Source organism: Ambystoma mexicanum, chromosome 3q, assembly GCF_040938575.1.
Source record: "Ambystoma mexicanum isolate Mex_15411 chromosome 3q, UKY_AmexF1_1, whole genome shotgun sequence".
Taxonomy (NCBI): Eukaryota; Metazoa; Chordata; class Amphibia; order Caudata; family Ambystomatidae; genus Ambystoma; species Ambystoma mexicanum.
The window spans coordinates 241530670-241547958 of NC_090926.1; the positions used below are offsets into that span (position 1 = coordinate 241530670).

The 17289-nt window shown below is 41.3% G+C and overlaps 1 protein-coding gene across 1 annotated transcript; it reads left to right on the forward strand.

Moving 5' to 3' along the window:
• Positions 1-290: 290 nt before the first annotated feature.
• LOC138582390 (keratin, type II cytoskeletal cochleal-like) lies at positions 291-13201 on the forward strand. Its single transcript, XM_069653655.1, has 9 exons — positions 291-906; positions 1298-1506; positions 1892-1952; positions 2227-2322; positions 2632-2796; positions 3367-3492; positions 7861-8081; positions 11674-11708; positions 11798-13201. Exons 1-9 carry the CDS (start codon positions 391-393, stop codon positions 12115-12117), a joined length of 1749 nt encoding a protein of 582 aa, XP_069509756.1. The 5' UTR covers positions 291-390; the 3' UTR covers positions 12118-13201.
• Positions 13202-17289: the final 4088 nt, after the last annotated feature.

Sequence of the window (17289 nt, forward strand, 5' to 3'; positions counted from 1 at the left end):
ATATAAAAAGATGCTGATGTGATGGAAACTTCTAAGGATCTTGGTCGTTAATTATAATTTGGAATCCACATTGTAATTCTTTGAATATACCCTTTTATGGAGATAATAATGCCAGCAGAACATGAGCAGCATCGTTTTTATTTCAGAGGTGTGTGTTTATTAGTCGCCCATTAGTCAGGATGAACAGGGCGAGTGCCTGCAAAGCTTCCAAGCTCATAAATTCAAAGGTAGGGTCCTTGTTCAGCGTTTATGGGACCAATCCCAGTTTTGCTGACAGATAAAAGTAGGTTCAAGCTCAGCCAGCATTTCAGACGGATGCACTCTGTGCCACTCAGTTGTCTGCTCCAGCGCATTTTCCATTTCTTTTCATTCGATCTTTAAGGAGACGCAATGTCTCAGCAATCCATTCGCACTAGCTCTAAGGGGGGACTGCAGGGGTTCAGCTCTTCTTCAGCCTTTCTGCCCAGGAGCGGGAGCCAGTACAGCGCTGTTACTTCCACAAGAAGAATCGTTGGCAGTTCGGGTATTGGAGGGACTGCTGGTTTTGGCAGCAGAAGTCTCTACAATGCCAGTTCTGGTCCAAGCAGAATTTCAGTTGGTGGCACCCGCACTTTAAGAAGTGGATATGGTTTTGGTGCCCCTGGTGGAGGATATGGGTTTGGTGGAGGAGCTAGCAGTGCATACATTCTTGGAGGAGTATCAGGTGGTGCTGGAGCTGGCCTTGGTTTTGGGTTTGGAGGAGGATTTCCAACATGTCCCCCAGGAGGGATTACAAACGTTACTGTCAACCAAAGCCTGCTGACTCCTCTAAATCTGGAGATAGACCCACACATCCAGCAAGTGAGAAAGGATGAAAAGGAGCAGATCAAGACCCTCAACAACAAGTTTGCCTCATTCATTGACAAGGTAAGATTTCAGTATCAAGGTATTTGCAAGTCCAACACGTAAATTGTTTAAAGGGGAGTAGGCACAAGCACCTCATTTCCAAACTGCATATTTCTAATTAATAAATGTCATGCATATGTAACCATGAGCTGTTGTAACTAAATGTATTCTTAGAAATACCAAGACATTCCTATGGGCACTTTTTATACAAGTGTTACTAACACATTGACCAGCCTTTCACTTATTTTGGAACCCTACTTCTCCCTCTACTTTTTTTAAGTATGGGTTTAAGACCCAACATCATTTCCTTCTACTCTTTAGTTCATTTACCAGAAGTAGTTGCACAGCCAAGTAGCAACTTTCATAAACATGATAAAAACGTTAAAATAATGTCCTACCTGCTGGCTTTCAGGTGCGGTTCCTAGAACAACAGAATAAGATGCTGGAGACTAAATGGAATCTTCTGCAAGACCAAAAGACAGCAAAAAGTAATATGGTGCCTCTTTTTGAGAGCTATATCTCAAACCTAAGGCGGCAACTGGAAGGTATGGGTGGGGACAGAGTCCGTTTAGAATCAGACAGGAAGAACATGGAGGATCTTGTGGAGGAATTCAAGCGAAAGTAAGTTGCTCTGAGTCATGTATTCTAATCAACCTTTGTGATATGCCACTTGTAAACATAAGATGATTTTTCCCATATCAGAATTAAGGAGTCATTTAATATATCAGTGGTAGGAGAGTCCATAGGTCCTAGTGTTAACATGTATGTTATAACTTTATTTCCAAACTAACCTCTGCTCCCATGTTTTTTAAAGCATGAAAAATAACTACTTTTCACACAAGAAATGGAAGGGAGGATATAAAGTCCAACTACCCATCATGTGCATGTGACAATATCTTTGAAAATTGTGAATATTCTCAACCCCTGGTTAAAAAAAGCAATGCTGCAATAAATATGAAAATTAAAGTGTGCTTTGTATCATCACATCTTTTCATTAATCCATCAGATATGAAGATGAAATAAATAAGCGCACAGCAGCTGAGAACGAATTTGTGGTCCTCAAGAAGGTGAGATCTAGAATATTTTACCATAATTTACCCTAATATTATCAAAACCACATCATTGGGAACTTGTCATTCCTAGAAAATATATACACGTCTTAATGAATGACTGTATAATTTCAAAATGGTTTCATGACATGCGAAGTAAAATATGCATGATGCTACTAGGAAGAAACATTATTAGAAAACTAGGCCAATTAAAGTGAGAAAAGCAGAATGCATGTCAGCAATGATCTGCTAATGAAGAAAAATAGGTCTAATTTAATCTGCTCCTATACAGGATGTTGATGCTGCCTTTTTGAATAAGGCAGAGTTACAAGCAAAGGTGGACTCTTTGGTGGAGGAGATCAACTTCCTTAGAATACTGTTTGAGGCGGTAAGGAAATCTCACTTAAAACAACATTTATGAGGGAATGCTTATACAAAATGGAGTGGTTGTAGTCTTTTACTTAATAATGAAATGGGTTGATGGCTTTTTGCCATTGGCTTTCATTTTTTAAATTGAGTTAAAACCAGCAGTCACTTTAAGTCAACAATTTTTATGTGCTTTTGGTTTCTGTTTTCTAAAAAGGATGGGCAGCTAACCTTAAATGTAATGTCAAATAAAGACAGTTCACCATAAAGGGCAGGTGGAAATGGATTGAGTGCCGAATAAAGCAATGACATAGTCTTTGGCAATTTATAGGAAATATGCCAGCTGCAGGCACAGATCTCAGACACCTCCGTCATTGTATCCATGGACAACAACCGGGATCTGGATCTGGACAGCATCATCGCCGAGGTTAAAGCTCAATATGAGGACATGGCCAACAAGAGCCGAGCTGAAGCAGAATCTTGGTACCAAACTAAGGTGTGTATACTCTAACCATACATCAGGTCACATATAACATAAGTGGGTTAAAAGCAGACAGTAAAGTAACCCATAATCACTAACCATGTTAATTATACTAGCCCTTAGTGGCTTAATGGACAAAAGGTAAAATCGTGATGTTTTTGAAAGGAACCAACACTTTTCCATACCGCAAACACAAAATGAATCAAAATATTCAAGTACAATCATAATATTTATTGGAAAGTCCAAGTAGGTCCTCCAAATCTATTGGGGAAAGGTTTTGTAAATTGATCCAGGCCTGATTTACGAAGAGTATTTCAGTGGGTTTTTCCCATTGAAAAACATTTTGGTAAAATGTCTTTGCTCCATTCACAAACTCCTCTGGTCCTCCCGGACACTCAGTGCTGTACCGAGTGCCCAAAACGAAAGACAGCGAAAGATAAAGAATTAAAAGACAACGAAATGCAATGTATTAGCCTAGGTAAATCAGAGAAGAAAGTCGTAGAAACAGTGCACAAGTACCCTTGTTTCTTGGGTGCATTCAAATTCTGTTCTTTTCCACGTTACATGTTTGCATTTCTTTCTTAGTATGAGGAATTACGTACTACGGCTGGACGACATGGAGATGATCTGCGTATCACTAGAAATGAAATCACAGAGCACAATCGAATGATTCAAAGACTGAAGGGAGAAATTGATAACGTGAAAGCACAGGTAAGACAGCAGAATTCAATAATTCAAGTAACGCAAACAACAAAGCATATGTTCTCATGAAGGTGTGATTTTATCACAAACTGTTTTGGTTAGAACAATGTAAAAAAATTAAGGGCATGCTTGTTACCACGATAGAGCAAAGTCTTTCAAAACAACAGAACAAACGTGAACTATGCGACAATTGAGAGCTACATTTAGTGTTGCTACTGCTACATGAACAGACATATTTATTACAGATAAAACTGATGAAGTGGATGCAAACTGACGAAAATTCAATGCACAGTGGTGTTATTTAGCCAATATCCAAGTCACTGGTGAGGCTTGGTAGACCAAATTGGCAAAAATGGATTACAGATGGTTAACACAAAAAAACCTTTCTATAACATGCAGCTGACTTATGTCTCCAGAGAGGGGCATGTTATGTTGATATACTTTTCCATTGCCCCAAATCACCACCAAAATAGTTTCCGAGCGCCAAGTCGGGTCTGTGGAGTGGTGTGCTGTGCCCTCACCAAGAGTATCCAGACGTTAGTCTGCTGGAGGAGACAAAATGATCAAGAAGAAGAGTAGAGGAAGGGAAAGCAGGAAATGGGCACTACAAACACAGGGGGAGTGGGATTCAGCAGGGGGGATGTTTTTCGCTAGCAGTGTGTGTCTATGCCAGTCCTGTAAGCTATTTTAGCTACCTATAGAGCTGCAAAAGAAGGATAGCAGATATTCCCTAAAAGTTTGCTAAAATGGGGTTGCGTTTCCAAGTGAGATTGGTGGAATTGTCCGTTAGTAAACAGTGTAATTTTGCATGCATGAGGGGCTTCACTGGGTGATTGGGCAATCCTGAAATGTTGGTGGCTTATATGCCTGGGCATCGGCAAACGTTTTGCCTGAGGTCAAATTCTGGAATGTTAATGCTGGGCTGCTAAGCCTGAGCACAGAGTGAAGTACGCAAGAATAGACTCTGTACAAAGGAGAATGTTGTTGGTAACAGAATAAGGGAATTAAGTGCTCAAACTAGCATGGTAAGATTGAAAAAAGCGTGGCACTTTCATGGTATTATTAAAAGTTTGTTCCATGTCGTATCATGCTAGAATGTATTGTAGCTCATGTGAGACAGGGTGGGCCCATACTTTGGAGTAGGCTATACAATTATAGTTCTAATTAGCCATTCAAGGGCTTCCCGTTTACAGCCAATGTCACACAGTCTTGCCAAAAGACGACCATTTGACACTATTCAATGCTAAGAGACAATCTCGGGAGCACCAGTGCATTGGGTGCCACCCAAAATGCCAGTCAACAAAGGCCATCCATGTTGGATGCATCCATAGACATCCACTTGTGCACAGTCTGAAGCAAGCCAGTATCGGTACAGAATATTATCACCATGTTAATATGCTTAAGGATGTAGGTTAAATACGAAATAGTGTAAGGTTTACAGTTTTAAATTCTAAAAAGGAACATTGGGCTCAGTGCAGTATGATTGGTTTTCACACTAACCTTACAGAATTTCTTTTTAGAGATTAGGGCATTTCCTCTTGAACACCACAATACGCAGCAGCCAACTCTAGTAATTGTCTATCACACCTACACCTCAGCGCGTAAGACAATTGGTTGCCCTAAAAAATGTCTATATAAATATGAAATAGGGCAGAATCTCAACGCTGAAGGCTTTTAAGCAAAAAGGTCACTGTGGCTGATTTTAAAGAGTTTGGCAATTCAACAAACATAATGAGGGATTCATATTTTTTCTGATAGAATAGCCCAAGTTAGAATGAAGGGTTAGCTTCTTTAACATTTTTGGAGAACAAGGATCTAATGGAAAGGTAGTTTGCTAGTTTTAGCCACTGTGATGAACAGCTTCTGATCCAGGTGTTGAAATTCTGAAAACTGAGAATCTTTATTAAAAGGTACAATATTCATGAGTTACTTCGGTAGACCATTGAAAAAGATTGCTGTTTTTGGATTTCAGATAAGTAAATATCAGTTTGACTCTTGGCGAGATAAAAATGGTGAGCAATGTTTATTTATAGAATTGAGGTGGTGAATGACTTTTTATGGCTCAGAGCTTGCAACTTGAAATGTTTACCCCTGTGCTAGGTCATCACAAAAATCTTGAGTAGGCATGACATTTTAGATTTGAGTAGGAGAGCAGAACTAGTTAAGAAAATAATAAAATTCCTCTTGAGAGCTACCAGAAACCTATAAGTGATTGCCATAGTATGTGTGGCTTGTGAAATGGGTCTTTTGTATTTTTTCTTTTGTAAAAGCATTTGCTTTAACAAAAGGGTCTGACTGGTCCTCCACACTTTTGCAAATCTTTCTTTATCTTTCTTCAAGGTTTATATCTTCTGGGTGACTCTGGGATTCTTATTTCCTCTCCTGCTGGCACCCACATTTTTCTCTGGAATAATAAAATCCATTTTTGTTTTAAGTTTCTAAGTGAGATAATGCTATTCCTTATCAATGTCTCATATGAGGAATATGAGATACAGGCACATGGAATAAATATAAATGGGAGATGGAGCAAAGATCTAAATAGAAATTGGTTCCACTAGCGGCTACGCCGCCTTAAGGTGTGGTTGAAAGACTGAATTGAGATCCAGTGGGGAGAGAAATCATATTTATTGGCCAAGTGGTCGAACCAAACTAGTGGAATGGGGGTTTTGAAAGAAAAGCCATCCTTGGATATGAATGTTAAATCTAGAATGTGACTATCCTTATGAGTAATTTTACTGATTTGTTGTGGTACCAACTTTCTCTGCTGTGGAAAATCAAGCCCTTCATCCCAGAAAACAACTTCAGATCTGCTGTCCAAGCCTTGGTCTTCTCCCACCTGGATGGTGGAGAGGGCGGCAATGTCCTCTTGCAAGACCTTCCGGTGACAACCATAGCTCCCATGAGGTGTCCCGCAAGCTGCAGCACGAGTCAAAGGACTCCGCAAATTCACCATTCACCATCCGCAAAACCACATCACCCCGACCCTCCTCAAAATAGACTGGCTCCTACTGCATGCCTGTATCATCATCTTCAAATCCTGCTGCATCATCTACAAGGCAGTCACCCTGAAGTCCCCAAGCCACCTCACTCAGCATATCTGGAGGCCTACAAGTCACCAGAAGTAAGGGCATGTGCAGACTTGGACTCCGCCAGTGCAGGAAGGGAAAAAACAGAAAAGAAAGACATCTCTTATTACGCCCCAAGACTCTGGGATCGCCTGTCCATCAACATCTGCTCGACCCCTCGCTTCTACAGTTTTTGAAGGGGCTCAAGACCTTCCTCTTCAAGGAATGGCTCCTCCCTAACTCCTAGGTGCATACACCATCCACTCCCCACCATGCCGGAGACTGGGTGATCTGATCCCTACTGTTTCCTCCCCAGGTTGCTTGTAAACCCCAATGCTGACAATTGCTCTCCCTCCCCTATTGTTAGATCCACATTCCCTTGTTTCTCTGCTCCCTAACCTTATTCTTCACCCTATGATTGTAAAGCGCTCAGTTACTTCCCGAAACTAGGTCCGCTCTCAATTAATACCATAATAATAATAATAATAATAATAATAATAATAATTAAAAAAGATATCCTATAGACCCGGGGCAAAAACTTAAAGAGCTGCCAGCCAGCCATAAAATGTCACGTGTCCTCGAAGTCCTCCACATCCGATGAGCACATCATTTCTTACGTGCTAAAACACAGCGACAAGTGCACATTTCGAAGCCTGTTTTAGAGCAATAATAAGGGTTCTGTAAGGTAAAGAATCAGAAGAATCTGTGTGGAGATTAGATCCTAAAATAGCTAGGTTCTTTTATTTCATCATGAGCTTTGCACCAATCCCAAAGAAATGTTTAACAGTCAAGTGGATGTTTATTAATGCAAAGGAGTGAACAGGTTTCGCTCCAAAAATCTCTTACCTCTGATTTTGAAGGTAGACTGGTGCGATTTTTTTAGGTCTTTCAATCATGTGAAAGTGCTTTTGCAAATAGGAAAATTAGGTTTCACAAGATCTCAAAAGTGCAAAGTTTGGGGGTGGAAGGATGCCACTGCATCGAGATTATAGACAAGTTTGCCTTTGGCGTGCCCTCTCTGCGGCCTGCACATCAGTTTTATAGACATGAGAATGAAAGCGAGACTTCGAATCAGAGTTAAGTGCACTGTGGTGTCAGACTTTCCACGTGTGGGATTACACAGAAATGCTCAGGTGTTAAAAGGGGTGTGGAAGTAAACTGTCAGAAAAGGACATTCTGCAGTTCATGTCACTTGCTACAAAGCCTGTTTACAATAGGCACTAGCATAGAGCTAAGTGCCAACAAGAGAAACAGGAAAAAAGGAAAAAGGCAGAGAGTAATACTGTACCCCATCTCTTTTTTAAAATGTCAGTGTGCCAAACTTGAAGCATCGGTAAGTGAAGCCGAGGATCGAGGGGAACGTGCTATAAAGGATGCCAAGAACAAATTGGCAGAGCTGGAAGAGGCTCTGCAGAAGACCAAGCAGGATATGAACCGGCAGCTGCACGACTACCAGGACCTAATGAATGTGAAGCTGGGTCTGGACATTGAGATTGCCACCTACCGGAAGCTCCTAGAGGGAGAGGAGTGCAGGTGAGTTCATAAGAGTTTTATTTCATACAGAAAAATGGGTTCTGTGCAATAGGCTAATGGCTTATGGACCTCAACAGCACAACCACTGCTCTGTTGCTTCCTAGCTAGGTTTGCGCTATATATAAAACAAATACAACTTCATTATACACAGATCTTAGGAATAATGGAACAGGAATCCAGACTTTTGCCATTATCCACTGCATGAAGATAAAATGTGTCTGAATCATTGCCATGCATGCACGGGGGCGGTCAGTATTGGCATTTGTACCAAACACATGGAAGCGTCCATTATTATGTTTCACTGTGCAAAAGGAGGGAAGAATATGCAGGGACTCGTGCTCTTGGAACCTGCATCAAGATGTGATGCATGACGATTCCCTGCAGGAAACAAAACGCGCAGAGTGGTTTCCCCACTCCGTGCCCCACTACATCCAGGGATTCTGATCCAAAATGGCAAGGAGGAGAAATAACGCAGATTGTCACTCCATGTTTTTACTCACCCGTGGCAATTTGGGATCTAATCAAAATGATTATTTATAGATGTGTAAAGTGTTTTTCCTTATGTAAGATGTGAAGGGCAAAGATAGCTTTGTGAGAGGAGTGAACGAAAAAATGAGTGTCATCTGTCAACATTTTTGAGCGGTTGAATATCTAAGTAGCACAATTACCTTTTAAAGAATGTTCATCATGCCACCGCTTGGACAATCAGAGAACGGACTGTGATTCAAAGCAAATGCATTTGGGGGGACGTTTTTCAAGTACAATTTGTGTTGCCGAGTTTGTCAAAAATGTGATGTTGTAGCAACATACGGGTTCAAAGAGGGCCTCTGCCCATGCAGTTAAAACAATTGTCAGATCGCTTTGTGTGTGAAACTCACATTCGGAGTAGAGGTAACACACAGTAAGGCAAACTTAGTGTGTTTTACAGCTGTAATAAACAATAAAGGTTTATGCTTCCAGCTATCCAACCGGCTGGCTATTTCTACTGAATGTTAAATCAAAATGACCTTTCCAGAGCCATATAAATACAAATTCTTACACAGCTGACTGGATACATTCTTGTAACTCACTAGATTATTCAAATGTCATTAGACATTCTACAAAAACCATGCCTTTATGTTCAGAAATGGAGGGAAGGGTGAAAGCAAGGTGGACAATCATTTCTACAATAGGAGATTCGTCTCAGAAATAATGCTGAGGATTCTGACTCTAGCTTGGAAAATGAGTTTGAAGAAGCAGAATATGAGGGCCGAAGAATCAAGGATCAGTCTTTGCTGTGAATTACTTCTGAGTTATTATGTGGATCACTGCACAAAGAAGACATTTCAACAGCCTCTTCCTTAAACTGAGTAGAAAGGTGTCCATGAGGAGCCATGCAAGAGGCATACACAAATGTTTGGAGTAGTCGTTGCTTTCGGGATACTACTTAATCAATTCTCACTCGGATTGAAGCCTGCATGACATTCTTAACATTTGGCCATAATGTAATAATGGAAGTCGTAGTCAGAAATGCCTATACATCAGTTGCTAGTTACCAGAAAGACCAACGGTGCATCCTCCTTGTTTTTTCATGTAGCCAGTTGGTTGCCTACAATGACAATCCCCAGAGAATCAGTTACCAATAATTCAGGGCCTCACTGGTAAAAGCTTAATGAAATAAAAGGGGATATGCAGAGCCTTGTCTTTATGAGACCAGAATCTAATATTCTGAGTGAGTCGTAACGCGAACTATGATCTCTAGAAAGTCTTTTGTTGCTGTAGACTTGCAACAGAAATAACATTTCATGCAGAACTGCCTGAGTAGGTGAATTTAATGATTTTAGAGTGTTTTCCCCCAAGGTCACTGGAAGGAAAACTATGTTTATTTTCAACGCTCGGTTATGCAGCGCACAATTTACAGTTGACACTATGCTACCAAAGAAGGTGACACAGTCCTGCGTTTTTCATTTTACAACAATGTATGGACCGAATTCTAAATGCACATCATGTAAGTGCGAAGAAATGTAATTCCTTCAGTCAAGAGTGGAGGGCACGCTTTAGATGGTAAGAAAAACAACTTAAAAATAAGCACAAAGGCTACACGTTGTCACCTGCGTATGTTTTTATTAAATGGACATGTTTTCTACGTTCAGCAGTACTCTGGAAATATACACTTGAATTTTTGCACATACTCTCAAAGATATCCTCAATTTAAATTCCCAAAACAAACCTTGCAATATGCTCGCTTGAATTGTTTACTGGAATTTCTCTGAGGTGGCCTGTGTCAGCCTCTTTTAAAACGGAAATCCCTGCACTGTAGAGAAATATAGAAAATTATAATGATGATATTTATTCTCTTTTTGATCAAGAAATGGAAGATTGCGTAGTGGAATTTGCAATTGTGAACTGTTAACATGAGATAATAGGATACAGAACTAATCAATCTGTTGGAGATTTGAACTCTAGAAAAACAGCAAAGGAATTCGACCATAACAAGGAACCCAAATCAACAAGCAAATGAATTAGCATAGGGGGCTTAGACTAAGATTCTGTGCTATGCATTATGCACATTATGCGTGTCCTATTTATCCTTAAGGTATATGCCTGAATGTTGATCATTTGGCTGTGCTCATTGCATATCATTAGATGGTGATTGAAGGCCAGACGGAGTGGCAAAAGAAGTCAGATGCACCCCTTGTGCATGTGCTACTGAGGTGGAAGGTGTGAAACAACTAGAACAGGCTGAGGGATTAGGCAAGAGTGATCAGCCTTAAGGTCAGATGACTTCTCAGTACAGCAGGTTTTGTAAATCTGTATGACCTGAAAAAGACCACCAAACATTCAATTACATCCCCAGGGGTATACCAACCCTCAAGACCTATATTGCCAATGCAGAATAAATAGTAGATAGATGGTCCAAAACTGAATACCACTGGTACCTGTGAACATAACACATGCTTGTGAACCAAGCAGTTGCCAGAGAAATGGAACCTTGGTCTTGCAACTTCACAGATCAATAAAGGGAAAATCCAGCTGTGCCTGGAGTGGCCACAAACATCCATACGCAATGGGGGCAGACTCAGAGAGATTCAGCAAAGGACTCTTCAAACATTATGCTTTCCATGAATTAGCCACACGTAGTATTATCCTGACCACAACATCACAGAGGACAACACAAAGAGTTTGAAAGACAGGGACGAAAAATTACACTTATGCAGAAACAAAACATGCTGGTGAGAAAGGCTTCAGGAGCAGCTCAGACTATCGACCAAAGTTCACTCCTTTCTAGACAATACAAAAAAGGGTCAGAGCACAAGGTGGTGCACATGCAAGTGTGTCTCTCGTCTTTGTGCCTTCAAGTGTAAAGTATCAATAAATTGGGAATTTGAAGGAGCTGGATAATGGATTATGTATAAATTGTCCACATCAGTACAGTGCTCAATGCCTAAACCACAGTTCATGTTAAACTCATTTCACTGGAATAGTCACCAACCTCTCCCAATGTTATTAAATGTCGGTCATGTGTCCCTCAGTTCGCTCTCAGTAGATATGTGTGTCACATGGGCACATTATTTGAAGATTCACAAAACATTGTTTTTTTCTCTTTCATCAGATTATCTGGCGAGGGAGCAGGTTCTGTGAGTATCTGTAAGTAGCTTTCTGTCCACATGAGTACTACAGATACACGTTCAGTTTGTTTCACAGTGAAGTCTGAGAATGTGTGTTATATTTTACAGCTGTTGTGAGCTCTAGCACTGGAGGTGTATTCAGCTCAGGAGGAGGATACGGCAGCACAGGCGGATACAGCAGTGGGAGCGGACTGCATCATGCTGGTGGATTTAGCGGTGGCAGCGGAGGTGGAGTCGGCGGCGGAAGCAGATTTAGCACAACCGGTGGATATTCCTCTAGCGGGGTTGGAAGCAGAGGAAGTTCTGCTGGAGGAACTGCATCTGGGAGCAGATACACTTCAGGGGATGGGTATGGTGCTGGAAGTGGGGGTAGCAATATTTCCAGTGTTAGGACCGTTACAACCACTTCAAGCTCAAGAAAGCATTAAAAGGCAGATTATAGAACATGTTTTTTCTAGCTGAGAGCATTACCCTTCTCTACTGACAGCAACCCAGAGTGGCTCCTCATTTGCCCATTTACTAAACTATACAAAAAAACACTGGTTTCAACTTCCAGTAAAAAATTAAAGTCACTTCAACATGTTACTACACATAGGTTTCCTAGGTCTAGTCCAGAAAGTAATAAATACAACAAACCAATGCGATGATTCTTTACAACAGCCATCTTTTAACTGCAGAGCAACAAAAACACCACATACGAGTAAAATTCTCTATTGTACCTGTGCAAGTTAATACCTCAGAAATAAGTTTTACTAACTAAAGCAGCACTTATACGGATTGATTCAGGCAGAAGAAAAGCTCATTTAGGCCAAAAGAAGTTCGGCATTTTCCAAGGAATTACCATTATTGTATTAACGAAAGCCAGGGCTTTTTCTTAGAGGTTCAACATTGTGACAGCCAGTAAAAATACTGTCAGTCTTGCAGTTGCCATTCTTCTGGCGGGTGATGATATCAGCGGGAAACCCGAAGATGCTGGAACATTACAAATCTTTCATTTATTTCTGTGATTGTAGCATGTTTATAATATACCCACTAAGAGCAAGTTAGACATGTTTTCTTTGAAAAATAAAGTACATGGGACATGGATTTGGTTAGGATGGTACCTGAATGCGCTAAAAATTTAAAATGCGCGTGGTCCCTATGCATCAGTAAAGTTAAAGCTCTTTCGAATATCTTGCATATCTCTATTAAAATGTGCCTGCTATCAGAGTTTGATAAAAGAGTCTTACAGTAACAAAATTATTGTAATTCCTAGGGTTGTTTTGCAATACTTTTCATTGCAGAAGAGAAAAACGAACAAAAAAAATGTTTCACAATTATAATTTTTCCCTTTCGTTTCACCATGTTTTCTCCAATTGGCCAAGAGTCGCCTGTGATTAGGGATCCTAGAATTATATGTCTGCTTTTCAATTTGTCACCACATCTTCACGCTTGACTGTTTACTTTTTAGCTGCAGCTCAATTGTTTTGACTTTGTTCGCAATAAATCACAAATAAAAAAGCATCAAACACATTTAGAAGTTGTGTCTTTTCTTAACTAGTTTAAACGCACATGTTCAATAGATGCCTCCGGCAACATAATATGCATACTGGCTGCCCTGACAGTAACCACACATAATAAACATTGGCAAAGCCAATGATATCGGGGCATTTTCTATGCATTGGAATCATGTGCAAAAGTTTCAGCTTTTGCCAACATACAAGCACCCAGGAAATACCATCATTTGTCAGGCAAATGTGATATGCTCCGGTTTCAAACAAAACATGTACAGCAGGCACTACGGGGAAAAGTGAGTTTAGAAATATGTTTCTCTGTAAAAAAATCTTTAAATACATCAAAGCACACGTGATGTATACCAGCGGGGGAGTGCTCCTGACACATTACACCAGGAATGGTTTTGTCATGGTTTATTTACTGCGTATCATGTAGGTAATATACCATTTAAAAAAAGTTAAGTTCAAAATCACACATCCTGGAGACACTCATATGGTGGCCACATTGGCCTAGCGTAAATAAGCACAGTATTGGATGCCATTGTTTGCACATCTCCTACATGCATAGTAAAATAAATCTCAAAAGCATTAAAGTTCAAACAGGGTTTCCCAATATTACACATGTCAACAACACCTTCAAAATAATTGGCAAAATCCAATCATTTAATTAGTCTCAAACATCATTCTTTTCAGAAAAATGCCTGCACAGCATATCAACCAAAGGAAGACAAAGCCTCCATTTCAATGAACCACATTACTCCATCAGACAAAAGGTGAGATCCAATCAGCCAAGCAAAAACACCTGAGGAGGGATGAATCAGATTCATATAATTCAAATAATCATTCCAGATATGCAAAAATAACCATAAAGGGACACATCCCATTGGTCTGACGTTTCCCATGTATTCATCCTAAAAACAAGTGACTACATCTTCCCTGACTGTGTATCACACAACATACGACTTTATCCGAGATACATTCATCCTTCTCTTGCTTGAAGCGAGTTTCATGATAGTTCAACAAAGTCTAAATCTTCATGCAGAATTCTGCACTTAAACCACAGGCGAGAGCACGAGGTCAAGAGGAGAGCATAAGATCAAGAACCCCAAGATTACTGCTTACTATTCAAGACTAGATGGAGGCCCATACTAATGTTGTGGCTGTTCTGCTGCAGTGGAAACAGGCAGATATTCATACTCGCCTTCATTTGCATCAGTAAACACTCCCTACTCCCACCTCTTATTCAGTACCGCTCTGTGGGCTAACACAAAGGTAGGTGCGCAAAGATCATTGAGATGTTATTCTGCATAGTGTAAAATGCAAGAGGATGTATTTGTTCTACTCTCTTAATAGCGTACCTTAAGGAAACGAAACATGCTACCTTCCCACACATAGCTTGTGCCACAGGCCTATAGAAATGTTTACTACAAAATAGCTAGCACAATTTAAATTGCTCAACATCCAACACCACCTTATTACTCTCATCCCTTTACTCCTTCGATTTGTTGAGCCCAAACATACACGCAACATCATTATTACACATGAAAACCCCACTTTGTTTTATAGCCAGGAGCCCTTATAGTACCTTCAAAGGACTTATGAATAAGACTATCTTTGAAGGTGGTCAGTCTTCTGGAAGCAAATACTGAAAGCAAATAAGGGCGTTTTCCCTGGATCTATGTCCGAATGCCATTTACAAAAGGCTGAACCTGCGGTTTCCAGATCAAAAGGCCGTATTCTGCAGGTTTGGCCTTATGTAAACAGCCCTCTCTTGGTCCCTTTGGGTCCACCTCCTTCTCACATTTCCCACCGCTGCACTGCACCCTCTGTCCCAGCCCTCCTACTCCAAAGCCCTCCTACACTTAGCTGCTGTTGTCTCCTTCCTGGTCTCTGAATACCGCAACCCAGGGAAACCTCAACGCACATCATGTTGCGCTTTTGTGCTTGAACCTTTGTGCATTGGACTTCCGTGGCATCTAGACTGTAAACGCTTTCCTCACTACTCATTTCATAATCAGATCTTGTTGCAGAACTGTTCAATGCTTGTGTACTATTTTTTTAATCTCACTCTCTTCTGAGTCTACTAAATTCTGTAATAAATTAATAATTGGTCCCTTCTGTCCTGGTCTTTGATTGCAGCAAACTATTACTTTCAATCATCTTTACTTTCTGTAGTGCTTTTTTCAGGTAACAATGGGGATATCACTGATATCTAAAGCACTTACAGATCAATTGCTGTCTTCTCACATTCCTGGTCTATACTGCTGTTAAAGCATACCCGGAATAATTGACTAGAGGGAATTATCAATTTTGTTGATTTTACATGAGGATGCCTTCCCGAAAGTGGCACGTTACAGGCTGAAGTAACAATTCACAATGCAACCCTTGATGTTAAGGTCTAGGTATGCCCTACTGACTGCGCAACACCCCACAGAAGCTCATCAATGTACAGGAGCCATTTTAATTTTCAAATCTATTTATTGGCATTTGTTATTTGTTACAAACATAGGAAAATGACCATTACTGCCATCAAACAATAAATCACGTAGCGTCTCATATTATTAACGTTTACAACTTAACATGAAACTTTAACTATCTCCAAACGTTTGTTTCTTGAGAGGCCGGTGCCGAGTGGGGGCACAGGGGGGGATTAGGACCTTCAGGGGGGGGGAAACTTCCCTTGGCAGGGTTCGCATGAGGTTGTGATTGGGCTGCCTCGAGGACTCCAGTTCTATCCATGGGACTTCCTACTGTGGGTCTGTGGTGGTTCATGGGGGCTTATCGTCGGAGGGGTAGAACAAGGGGTCTGTGAGTCCCTTCCAGGCGTCTAAAGTCATACTCGAGGCATCTGTGGATCTAGCCACGCTCTCCTCCCAGGCTCTCGTTTCTGCCTGCACCCATCGTTTCAGTTCTCTGTGCCAGATTTTCTGTTGTGGTCCCGATGGTTTCTTCCAGGACATTGCAATTGTCCTCTTAGCCAGAATACACATAATGTACATTAGTCTAACTAGATGCTTTAGCTTTGCTGGTCTGGGGTATGTGCCGAGTAGGAACTCCGCAGGAGTCCATTCGTATCTGGTCAGCCCCAGATTTTCACTTGTCTGCTGTATTGAAGACCACAGGGATTGTGTCCTGGCACAGCGCCAGAATGCGTGGAGCAGGTCCGCATTGTCCATTTCGCACCAGGTGCATTTGGAGCTCTGAGTTTTATGGAGTCTGGCCAGCCTGGATGGGGTTAGGTATGTCCGATGCAGAAGGTTCAATTGTATTTGTCTAAACCTATGGTTTCTAGATACTGTTTTAGGAAATGTCAGAGCCCTTTCCCATTCCCCGTCTGTTAATTCTTGGCCTATGTCAGCTTCCCATCTGGATTTGAGTCCAGCACTGCGTGGGTTGAGAGTGCCATTTAGGTGGCTATAGATCTGAGACACTGGTCTCCCTCCCTCTCCCAGTTCGTACAGTAGCGTGATCAGGGGGTTTGTGTCTGGTTCCTCTGGCCATGTCGACCATCTGGCACGTGTCGTGGATCTTAATTTTTGATACCACAGAAACTGGCCTGTGTGGACCTCATTTTGTTCTTGAAACGTTTCAAATTCTTTGAACTCCCCTTCCGTGTATAAGTCCCCCCATGAGTATATCCCTTTCTGTTCCCAGAGTCTGAGTTGTAGTAGGTCCGCGGGGGATTTGCATAAGTCCGAGATAAGCGGGATGTTCGGGGAGTATTGGTGTTTGACATGGGCGAGGGATTCGGTCCTACGCCAGATTTTGCGTCCAAGGGTGACCATTAGGGGGGCATTTCTTATCAGGTGGGTGGGGGCCCAGGGAAGTTCTTTCATGTACAACGGGGAGACCAGTGGCTGCAGGAGAGGTGTCTCCGATGTGGCATCGTCCGTTAACCATTTGGTGACAAAGCTAAGCTGCGTGGCCAGATAGTATTTTTCAAAGTTTGGGAGTTGGATTCCCTCCTGAGTATACGGTAACGACAACGTGGTAAGCGCTATCTTACGTCTTCCCTTCCCCCACAAGAAGTCTCTAAGCATACTTTCCAGTAGGCGAAAGAAGGGCGCTTTGATGTAAAAGTGTATGTTCTGAAATCCATACAAGAAT

Bases quoted from the DNA above. Each gene is read 5' to 3' on its own strand.
- LOC138582390 (XM_069653655.1), top strand. From the start codon at position 391: ATGTCTCAGCAATCCATTCGCACTAGCTCTAAGGGGGGACTGCAGGGG. The intron at 1,507-1,891 runs GTAAGTTGCTCT...TTAATCCATCAG, and splicing joins GTGGAGGAATTCAAGCGAAA to ATATGAAGATGAAATAAATA. The intron at 11,709-11,797 runs GTAAGTAGCTTT...TATATTTTACAG, and splicing joins AGCAGGTTCTGTGAGTATCT to CTGTTGTGAGCTCTAGCACT.